Source organism: Polypterus senegalus, chromosome 18, assembly GCF_016835505.1.
Source record: "Polypterus senegalus isolate Bchr_013 chromosome 18, ASM1683550v1, whole genome shotgun sequence".
NCBI lineage: Eukaryota > Metazoa > Chordata > Cladistia > Polypteriformes > Polypteridae > Polypterus > Polypterus senegalus.
The window spans coordinates 66,514,990-66,527,320 of NC_053171.1; the positions used below are offsets into that span (position 1 = coordinate 66,514,990).

Here is a 12,331-nt window from a genome sequence, read left to right on the forward strand (position 1 = left end):
CAGCAGTTCAATGTACTGTCACTGATAAACAGTCTGACCACAGGGAACAAACTCTTTATGAGCAAGTTTATCAAAGTCGAAAAATGAGATCATCATTATCTCTTTGAAAATCTGCCATGTTGGCTGGGTAAAGAGAAAAAAATCACCCAAGTAAATGTGCAAAATTGTAGAAAAGATGGCAGAAATATACACTTGATTAGCCAGACTGTAGGCACATGATACCAGTGGCACAGTCAATAACTACAGCTCGCTCCTGTGTTATTGACCAACTCTGACAATGTTTGGGTGCCCCCTTGTATGATTAATGGTAAGAATTAATTCTCATTTAATTTTACTACTGTGATGTATATCCTCTTGACAAAAGGGCTCATAAGGAATTAGATTTGCAGAGGCAAAAAAAAAAGTTTTCAATATTTAATCACATCTCTTTAACGTGCCAGTGAAAGTGCCATGGTGACTTAGAGAAATAAAAAATCACCCATGTCACGTGTATAACTGTAGAATAAACAGCAGACATACACACTTGATCAATGCCGCACAGTGCCACTCGGAGGACTGATTACCCTAAGACGGCAGGCTTACCATACCTAGTAACATATTCAGTACCTACATCAGACTCCCATGCTATTGACCAAATCTGGGAATTTTTGGGTACTCTTTTGTTTGATTAAAGGAGAGAATTTAATGTGTGTTTGATATAAATCCTCCCAGCCAAAGGGCTCATAAGGAATTAGATTTGCAGAGGCAAAAAAAGTCCTCGATGTTTAATCACATCTCTTTAACATTAACAGGTTCATTACCATAACTGTTGGACATTGTTAATTAAAAACATGTAAATGCTTCCTTTTTGATCGTGTGTGTCTTTCTGATAGTGTAAAGGGCACCAAGATGGGAGAGATACGGGCATACTGATTGAGTTACACAATAAACACTGCAGGCCAATTATGTGACCTCGGCTGTTGGATGCTACACGGACAATCATTTTATCATTTACCAAGTCCATGCTTGCTTGCATTTGTGTGGTTTAATCAGGTTTTTTCTTTTGTAGAATTAAGAATTTTTTGTCACGTATCAGTAAGGAGTAACTAATGCTGTTACAATTTTAAAGACACAATTACTAATCTGTAACAGATCACTTTCTTTCACTAACTACACAAAAACTATTAAGTATATAATGAATTTGGAGCTTTTTGAATGTTATCTCATTGCTGTAATTGATCACATAATTGTCATTAATAACATTTAACACTGTTTAATGCTTTTATTGCAACCAATTTGTGGCATTTTTTGTTTCTTTGTTTGTGGCCATGATGAGGGCTTGGTTGACTGGCGTGTGATCAGACTCACATTGCTTGTGATGCTATTGCACAGATCTTATAAAAAATGGCAGCACAAACTCCTCTGCCCAAGCTTTTGGATGAATGAACAATCGTCACAAAGACTCTCATGATCACAGGGAAAGGAATTGTAGTTATTATCAAGACATGTTTTTACTCTGTTTTTGGTTTTCAAATTTTTATAAATAATATGCAGAACCAGATTAGTGCAAATAGAAAATCATCATTAGGTAAAAACACATTCACCACATAGCGCCAACCCAAAACTTACCCTGCGGCTGGCTGCTCCCCATGGCAGCAGACAGTTCAGGTATCACACGATGAAAGTAGGAGTTCCAAAGAATGACGAACAGAGAAGCAGGGGATTTCAACAAAGAACTAAAGCTAGAGCTGCTGGAAAGAGAATAGAAAATGAGCAGAAAGACCAAGGAGATGGAAGATTTCACAAGTAAAAGGCATATCACAGTAGAGGACAGAAGAAAGAAAAGTCTGAGATGTTAGGAGATTCCCAGTACCTATACAGAAGGGTGCCTAGGGAACCCGAAGAACGAAGAAACACTTAAGGGGTACAAGGGATGTACATAAGCAAGATTTAGATGATGTACTGATTTGATCAAATTTCCAGACTGATTGAAAAGGCAAGAGCTTGGAGGTAGTTTTGTCTAAAAAATCAGAAACAGGTTTTATCTTAGAGGACAAAGAGTGAAACAAAGTCAAAAATGAGTGAGAGGAAAGGGATAAAGACAGAGAAATACCAAAGATCCTAAGAACAGACTGAAGTTTAGGAAAAACACAGGAGGAAGGAACAGAAAAAGTGGACCGTAGCAATTGGAATGTTCTGAGCACCTTATTGTTACAAATATGTCCAAGACGAGTCATGCCTGCCCACTACTGCACCAAGCCTAGAAACAAGATAGGACCAACTCCTACACCAAGACTAGGGTTATTAAAGATGGGGTGTGGGAATACACTTGTAAATGGACTTTGTTACATGGCACCAAACACCAAGCATATATGAGATTACTGGGCCTAATTTAGGGACTGCTCTTTTAAACTTACTGATGTAAAGAATTGAAGCGGAAGAAATCTCGGGTGGACCAGGTTAGATTTGATTGAAAACTAGGAAGGGGGCTTCCAAGAGGTATCATCCAAAACCAAATGGACCTCAAAATGAATGCCCAGTGGTGTAGTTCCAGATCAAGTAAGGCCACCCAATGGTTGCACGGGTATCACTTTGAAAATGCACAAGAAGCAATGTACCTAAAGTAATAGGGTAAGAAGCATGTGACAAATGTAATATCCACAGCACTATTCAGAATTCTTCAAAATGAGAGTGCAGTCAAAGTCCTGTCTTGATGTTCTTGTCTGGCTAGTATCACTTTCTGGTGGAGTTGCCATCATAGAGTTAGGCATGAATTTCTTCCAGTTTGGGTTCAGAGCTATGTCCTTCTGCAGGGAAACAAAAAGGACAGAAAAAAACGTTGACACTAAGTACACATTGTCGATCTGTGTGCCCAGTCCTGTTGGGACAGTGTAGGAGATTAGCTTGATTGCTGATGGCGTGCTTTTACACAGTGGCATGGTCGAGTAGAAGTATGAGAACTGATGGTGGCTGAGTTGCCAACTATGCTGGACAATGAAGGTTTTGCTTTTATGAGCACATTTGATGCATCTTAATGCCTGCTAATCACAAAAACTACATTAACATTTTCCTGTCATCTATCATAATTTTACAATTGCGTATTTTAGTGATTTCCTCTCATATTTTAAGTCTGCTAATATGTTGCCAATTAAGTAAACTGTTTTAATTAGTTCAGGAATACCTGAGCATGTGCTCAACATGCAATAGATGTGACAAAGCTTAGGCATAGCTGGGCATGCTTACTAGGGATGGATGCTGGCAAGACAGGCTGTAAAAGCTGCTTGCATACACAGATGCTTTGCACGACTTTGATACATCCATTTGTAAGTATGCAGATGATTTACAGGTGCTGCGTAGTATGACTACTTAGCAATTAATATTGAGAGTACAATTTGTTACAACAGCTGCAACACATTCTGTTACATTCGTGGTGAGTATAGACTGAAACCTCAAAGACGCAGCACTTGTTAAATAAAATAATTTATGGCATATACTCTCGTGAAGTAACAATCTGATTGGTACTCCAGCCACTACACACATCAGTACGCAACTCTCAGTATTTTCATTTGAGCGGTACATTAGCTGAATGTAATGAGGATATTATGAAAATACACTGTTGTTCTGCATAAATTAATTTTATGTTGCACATGCTAAGCTCCTCATCATGTAGTGCAATTGGGCAGTGATAGGAACATGTGGTTGTTACTTAGCTGTTGAGAAGAGCTGAAGAAATGCATATGAGGTAAAGGATTAGGGTGTATCGTAGTTATATCTCAGGGAGGGTCCATGGTGCAGTGGTTGGCAAAGATGCTATACAGCTCAGGTCACATTTTTGGGCACAACAATTGGTCCAGCACAGTCAACAGATGTTTTCCTGGGTTTTAGGGACACTAACAAAACCATTGCACCATTAAAATACCTTCAAAACTAGTTCAGTTTCTCCTTCTCGATTGACTTCAATGTATTTTGCACAGTTCACCAAAATTCCTAAACCTTTCTAAGTTTTCAATGAACTCAAAGAGAATTAAATTCAGTGGGGTTTTGTCATCACTACTTTGCGCCAGCCAGTGTGCCACTCTGCCACCACCACTGTTAAATATAAAATAATAAAAAAAAAATCAGCCTTCAACTTACAAAGATTTTAGATAAAATTTTGATGCACATGAGGGATACATTCTGGGTATCAATATGTGCATCATGTCTAAAGAAAAAGAAAAACAATGCAGTCAGTGAAAGTGGGGAATATTTGCAGCAGGTAAATAATGGAATGCCGAGCAAATATGAATGAGGTTCATGTTTGCAGCTAGCTTGGCCACAATGGTCAAGTGGGTTAGGACACTGCCTCTGCTCAGCCTAACTGGTGAAGGATTAGAGCTGGCACACATGCATGGTTACCAATGAATGCCAACACACAGTTATTGGGCCCAGCAAGTAATAAGTCATCCTCAAGTTACAGCAAAACAGAAACACTTCACCCCAGATAGGAATCTTCCAAAACGGCCCTCTCACCTTTTGCATCTGGAATGCAAGGAATGTGCTCTTGCGCCAAAGGCTCATTTACACTGCTGCTGCTGGTATAAGATGGGTCGTCTAGGAAGGCAGGTCTATTCAGCTTCTTGGTCCGGATTGCTCGTGACATGTAACAACTGTCATCAGTGCTTTCCTCTACCTTGGATTTGGCTGCTTCTTTGTTCTCCATGAGCAGTCTTTCTGCATGCTTGCAATTAGCCAACACCCAACTGAGGTAGTGGCCACTGCTGCTGTCCTCCTCATCCTCGTCATCATTCTTCATGGCTTTAATGCTAAAAATGCCAGACTGTCCAGCCTCCTCCAGCAGCTGAGACAGCACAGATTCAGAGAGCTGTGGCGTGAGTTGTGCCAGTGAAGTGCTCGACCCAAATGATGGGCTCATCTCCTGGCTGCTGCATTCTGTTCTGCTCTGAACCCGAATGCAATCTGCCAAAAGTTCATTCAGCTGCTCCTCTGTCAAAGATGCACTTTCTATCTGGAAAAAAACAGAAGAGAAAAAAATATGAACTAAAAAAGTGACAATAAACTAAAAAGGACAGTTCACTCATTAGAATGCACCATGGAAAGCCTCGCCATGCCATATCACAGGAGAGCATTTTGAGCTCTAGTAGTGCCTGTCCAAAGACAGAAAGGTGTCAATTGTTCCATATTCATTTCTGAGTCAAAAGCAGAAATGTAGGATTACCATACGATGATGAAGGTAGCTGCATCTGTCACGGTGTCCCCTGCTGATACTACCCAGAGCCCCATTAATTTAGTACTATTAATTAGAAATTTAGCACTACCGCCTCACTCTTCCCACAGGATGCTAACAAAATATCCAAAAAAAAAACAAAAAAACAGCAAAGACGCAAAGTAGCAGTGGTAAACCATGCTGCATGATTCCTTCAAAATCCTAACTTTCAAACCCTAGCTTAGTCACAGTCTGGGTGGTATCTGTAGTACCTCCAGTGTATATACTGGTTTTTCAATCACATCATGTTTGGTTAACTGGTTCTAAATGTGTGAACAAATGGACGCCTTAATGAAGGAGCTCCTAATGTGTTTTGAGCATGCCAAAGGCTGTAAGAATAAAATACATTATTCCTTTTATTATTATCATCCAGGCCTCTGTCCTTGCATCTGATGTGATCCTAATTTGGATAGAGCAGCCATGAAATGCATAAATGGACAAATAAAACAGGAGACAATCACCACTGATGTTAGCCTTTTATACTGTAGAGAATGAATGCAATTTCTTGTACCTTTTCTCCATCTAAAATCAGATACTACCTTCCATCAGTGGTAAGATGAACTAAAATACAATGTACAAAAGATAAGGTAAGAATGCAAAAGACAGTCTGCTTTACACATGATTCACCTGTGGCAAGGCAGTCCTGGTAGTCATGCAGTGTTCATTTACTGCCTAACTGCAAACAGCAGACATGGAGGAAGTTTGGAACCCCCAGGACTCTTCCTAGAGTTGGCTGTCTGGCCAAACTGAGTAACCAGGCAGGACCGTCCTTGGTCAGGGAGATGACTAAGAACCCAAGGTCACTCTTACAGCTTCAGCGGAACCTGTCAGAACAACAACTTTCCCAGCAGCACTCCAACAATCAGGCTTTTATGGTGGAGTGGCTAGATGGAAGAGTTTGCCAAACAACACTTAAGAGAGCGTGAGATAAAAGATTCTCTAGTCTGGGGAGACAAAAATTGAATTCACTAGGAAGGACTCTGTCTGGTGAAGACCAGGTACTGTTCATCACCTGCCTTATAACATCACTATTAGGAAGCATGGTGGTATCAACTAGGGATACTGGTCAAAATTGAATATAGCCAGAAACAGAGGGGTTCTTGAAGAAAACGTGCTCCAGAGCGCACACCATCTCAGACTGGGGTGATGATTCTCCTTTCAGCAATATAATGAGCTAAAGCACACAGCTAAGACAACACTGAAGTGGCTTCATGGCCAAGCCTCTGAGTGTACTTGAGTGACCCAGCCTTAAACACCACAGAAATTGTGTGGAGAGGCCAGAAGGTGTCAGTTTACAGACGCTTTGCATCCAATCTGACGGAGCTAGAGAGGATCTGACAGGAAGAATGGGAAAAACTCCTGAAATCCAGGAATACAAAGCTTGTGGAGACTTAAAAAGAATATTTGAAGCAGGAATTGCTGCCAAAGGGGCTTCGGCAAAGTACTGAATTAAGGGCCTGAAAAACTTTAGGAATGAGAGCTTTAGATTTTTAATAAATTTGCAAACTTTTCTGAAAATATTTGTTCACTTTGTCACTATAGGTTATTGAGTGAAGGTAAATGGGCAAAAATGGCAAATTTATCAATTTAAAATTAATTCTACAACACAATAAACTGGGCAGAAAATGAAGTGGTCTTAATAGGTAATGAATCCACGATGGATAGATAGATAGATAGATAGATAGATAGATAGATAGATAGATAGATAGATAGATAGATAGATAGATAGATAGATAGATAGATAGATAGATAGATAGATAGATAGATAGAAATATGAAGGATGTGCTGGGTGTCCTAGATGACACTTGGCCCCAATATGACATTTGTGGGTGGGTGGGGATTTGGGTTATTAAGGGCAGGGGTTGGAATGGGATGTGTGGCAAAAATTAAAGTTATTATGAGAAAGTATCATAATGGTCCTCGACTGATAGTACCCAGAGGCCACCTCATAAACTGGGTGTAGCCCGAAAGAAATCTCAGGTGTGAGCTTCGTGGTCAACCATCACCAGTAAACCACTTAGTTAGAAAGCAAGTTGGTAGAAAGGAGACAGGCTGAGACTTTAAAAAAAGAAAGAGATACGGGAGATGAGGAGGATTGTGTTGGTTTGGTACTAACAAGTGGAGATCTCACCAAATTCATCTCTTCATGCATTTTGGTTTCTCTTTGGCATTTATTCCAGGTTAGGGAGATACCTAGCTGACACTGTCCAGTCATGCTTGATGGGCTCATCCACATGGTAGCCTGTAAGACAACGACACAAGCATGACTTTGATAAGTGACCCCAGTGCAACCCTATGAACACAGAGGCTCAGGAACTCATGAGTGTTTTAGAGAGACAGGGCGGGCCAAATAATGTGCAATAAGTCACCTTTAGACAGTCAATTACTACTTGTGAAGTAATACAGTGTATTATTTTTTGCTCGGAGAGGTTCTTTGTGTCTGTTATCATTTAGGAGTTTTTTGCTACAAAGTATCTTTTTTCATTTTGTGCCTGACACTCATTAGAACGCAGGGCGTAGCCAAAGAACAAAAACATCTGACTAATCACAGCGACTGTCTGCTGAAATGTTGCACGAACATGTCTCATCTGAGCGACAGAGCGGCAGCTAAAGCTGTGACTGAAAACGCAGACTTCTTTATACACAATAAGATGGAAGAGCACGCAGGTGGGCAGGACCCCGACAGCCATTAGCCACATATCTGTCAAATGTTTGGGAATAAAAGGAAAAAAAAAAAATATATATATATATATATATATATATATATATATATATATACACACACACACACACACATGCACACAGGGTGAGTCAAAATTATGTTAACACTAATGGTATTGCTATGTATATACAATTTTTGTGGGCAATTTATGTGCCACATATGGTACATGATGGCGAACAGTTTGAGACATTACTGTAAATCATCTTGCACATATGAAGTATGTTTTGTGAATAAATTGTTTGCTGCCATTCAGATGTTAACATAATTTTGACTCACCAGTATATACTGTATATATATATGTATACACACACACACCAATTAATCCCAACATTAAAAACACTGACAGGTACAGTCAATCAGATAGATTATTTCATCATACTAGCACATGTCAAGGGGTGGCATGTATTAGGCAGCAAGTGAAGAGTCACTTTTTGAAGATGATGTGTTGAGCCAGTGTAAGAATCTGAGCAGCTCTAACAAGGGCCAAATGGAGATGGCTAGACGTCTGCTCAGAGCTTCTTCAAAACAGCAGGTCTTATGTGTTCCTGGTGTGCAGTGGTTAGTACCTACCAAACGTGGTCCAAGAAAGGACGACCAGTGAACTGACAACATGGTCATGCATGCCCTAGGCTCACTGATGCACATGGGGAGCAAAGGTTAGCCCATCTGGTACAATCCTACAAAAGAGCAACTACAACACAACTTACTGAAAAACTTCATTCTGGCCATCAGAGAAAAAGGCATCACAGCTTGCTGTGCAGCCACAGACTGGTCAGTGTGCCCTTGCTGACCCCTATCCTCTACTGAAAGCGCCTACAATGAGCATGTGAGCATCAGGTCAGGACCATGGAGCAATGGAAGAAGATGACCTAGTGTGAATAATCACTTTTTTTTTTAGATAATATAGAAAACCAGGTGTGTGTGCGTTGTTTACCTGGAGAAAAGGTGGCAGCAGGAGGCAACTATGGGAAGAATGCAAGCCGGAAGAGGCAGTGTGGTGCTCTGGGCAATACTCTACTGGGAAACCTTGGGTCCTGGCATTGACCTCTTTCAGCAGGATAAAGCAGCTGGCCACATCGCAAAAATTGTACAGGAATGGTTTTTGGAACATAAAGAGTTCAAGGTGTTCACTTGGCCTACAAATTCCACAGATCTCAATCCAATTGAGCATCTGTTGGTTGTGCTGGAAAAACACATCTGATTATTGGGTATCCACCTCACAACTTAAAGGAATTAAAGAATTAAAGGATCTTGTGGAGGCCATGCCATGATGGGTCAGAGCTGTTTTGGTGGCATGGGGGGTGGCATTTGGCAGGTAATTTTAACGGTATGGCCAATCAGCGTGTATATATATATATTTTGTTAATGAAATTAACAACAGATGCACTAGAGGGGCAACAATGAGATGACCCCCAAAACAGGAATGGTTTAACAGGTGGAGGCCACTGACATTTTTCCCTCCTCATCTTTTCTGACTGTTTCTTCACTAGTTTTGCATTTGGCTACAGTGAGTGTCACTACTGGTAGCATGAGGCGATACCTGGACCCTACAGAGGTTGCACAGGTAGTCCAACTTCTCCAGGATGGCACATCAATACGTGTCATTGCCAGAAGGTTTGCTGTGTCTCCCTGCACAGTCTCAAGGGCATGGAGGAGATTCTAGGAGACAAGCAGTTACTATAGGAGAGCTGGAGAGGGCCATAGAAGGTCCATAACCCATCAGCAGGACCAGTATCTGCTCCTTTGGGCAAGGAGGAACAGGATGAGCACTGCCAGAGCCCTACAAAATGACCTCCAGCAGGCCACTGGTGTGAATGTCTCTGACCAAACAACCAGAAAGACTTCATGAGGGTGACCCAAGGGCCCAAATGTCTACTGTGCCCTGTGCTCACTGCACAGCACCGGGGAGCTCAATTGGCATTTGCCATAGAATACCAGAATTGGCAGGTCCACCACTGGCGTCCTGTGCTTTTCACAGATGAGAGCAGGTTCACCCTGAGTACATGTGAAAGACGTGAAAGGGTCAGGAGAAGCTGTGGAGAATATTATGCTGCCTGTAACATCGTTTAGCATGACTGGTTTGGTGGTGGGTCAGTGATGATCTTGGAGGCATATCCATGGAGCGACTCACAGACCACTACAGGCTAGACAACGGCATCTTGACTGCCATTAGGTATCAGGATGAAATCCTTGGACCCATTGTCAGACCCTACGCTGGTGCAGTAGGTCCTGGTTTCCTCCTAATGCACGACAATGCCCGGCCTCATGTGGCAAGAGTATGCAGGCAGTACCTTGAGGATGAAGGAATTGAAACAATTGAATGGCCTTCACGATCCCCTGACTTAAACCCAATAGAACATCTGTGGGACATTATGTTTCGGTCCATTAGGCGCCACCAGGTTGCTCCTCAGACTGTACAACTCCTCAGGGATGCCCTCATACAGATCTGGGAGGAAATGCCACGACACCATCCGTCGTCTCATTAGGAGCATGCCCAGACGTTGTCAAGCATGCATACAAGCTCGTGGGGGCCACACAAGATACTGAAAAGCATTTTGAGTAGCAGAAATTAAGTTTTTGAAAAAATGGACTAGCCTGCCACATCTTCATTTCACTCTGATTTTAGGGTGTCTACACAATTGAGCCCTCTGTAGGCAGAAAACTTTTATTTCCATTAAAAGACTTGGCATCCTTTTGTTCCTAAGACATTGCCCTGTCGTTATTTGTATAGATATCCAACTTCATATTGAGATCTGATGTATCTAATGTGTTTCTTTAAAGTGTTCCTTTAATTTTTGTGAGCAGTGTATATATATATATATATTTTGAACGTTACCCGGGCACAGACAGGCAGACTTGTTGTTTTTCCACCACCACACGTTTATTTACAATTACTATTTACAATATTTACAAGTGCACACAAACCCCGACAAAATTCTGGCCACACAATGCCTTCTTCTTCTGGAAACCTCCACACTCTCTTCTGCTTCGTCCTGCTTCCACCCGACTCCAGCCTCGAATGAAGGGAGGCGGCCCCTTTTATCCACACCCGGATGTGCTCCAGGTGGTCCCCAGCAATCAGCCGCCGACACGCCTCAGTGTGGCGGAAGTGCCGGCTGTACTCCCAGAAGCACTCCGGGTGTCCCTGTTTCTCTTCCTCCCCAACACTTCCTGGTGTGGCGGAAGTGCTGAGGTCCAGGGCTCCAAAGGCATCGGGGCACCCCCTGGCGTTGACCATGGGTCCCTACAGGGTTGGGCTTCCAAGCCCTCAACCCATGGCCCCCAAAGCAACCAGGGTGGCAGCCCCCACGTGATCCCAGGGGCATGTACGCCCTCTTCCGGTCCTTCACTGCATCCTGGCCGGGTCGTCGCTCCTGGCATCCCTGACAATATACACACACACATATACTGTGCACACAGGGCACTACAACACTTTTCCAGGTAGTCAGCAACAAACATTAATCATGCAGCATCAAAAGTTTCCACTGACCCACTTCCAGAATTTTCTGGACAACATGTTAGAAGCAAACCATGTATGTAAAGTATTGTGAAGCAGTAATTCCAAGCCATCTTGAGGCCAAAAGAAGCAGATTAACTATGAGATCCCTACAGCCATTTAGTTAAGTGAATGGCTTAGCGGCTTGTGCAAGGCAACAGTGCCTACTGCCACAGATCAGTTTGTCCCTTCCTGAAAGGGAGCTTCGAGAAACACAGATCTAGAAACTTAACTTCGGAAGCTGCTTTTAGAATTACTGGGGGGCTGGCCGGAGGACAAGCCTAAACGCACTGATTTTCCTCTTTCTTTTCTTTACATTCTAGTAAGTTCAACAATGCTATTACTGAATCAGCTTAGGCACTTGGGGTTCAGAGGCAGCCCTGCAATACCCAAGAACACACAATAAGGGAAAGACACTATTAGTAAAATCATGATTAGTAACTATAAGACTGAAATAACTAAATATTGTAATTTAAGACACACACACACATAAACATTAAAGGAGTGGAAAACAAAAACAATTTGTTCTTATAAAAATCAAAATTTCTATTTGCAATAGCAAATAATATGACTTATCATCATTGTCCCTCAAGCTGTTCGTTAGAACACTAAGATGACTAATTAAGAATATTTATATCACAACCAATGAAAACAATAAAAGATATATTTGAGAATATTTATTGTACCGTAGAACCCGGAATACAAGCCGACTCGGTATATTAGCCGACCCCCTTCTCTACCTACTAAATTACATGTATTTGCCGATGACTGGTATTTAAGCCGACCCCCTTCTCCAAGCAGAATTTTCTAAATTTCCTTAAAAGTGTCTCTTCAGGCATATTTATCATGTTTATCGACGAGAATTTGAGAC

The 12,331-nt window shown here is 41.7% G+C and overlaps 1 protein-coding gene across 3 annotated transcripts in view; it reads right to left on the reverse strand.

Moving 5' to 3' along the window:
- Positions 1 to 398: 398 nt before the first annotated feature.
- The window catches only part of fsip1 (fibrous sheath interacting protein 1), a 450,012-nt gene continuing 438,079 nt past the window's right edge, over positions 399 to 12,331 (reverse strand). For all 3 annotated transcript variants that reach the window (XM_039742012.1, XM_039742010.1, XM_039742011.1), the window contains 2 exons: positions 4,489 to 4,984; positions 399 to 2,786 (listed from right to left, as the gene is read on the reverse strand). In XM_039742012.1, coding sequence (XP_039597946.1) covers positions 2,743 to 2,786; positions 4,489 to 4,984 — 540 coding nt within the window. In that variant the 3' untranslated portion in view covers positions 399 to 2,742. The remainder of the gene's footprint in view (positions 2,787 to 4,488; positions 4,985 to 12,331) is intronic.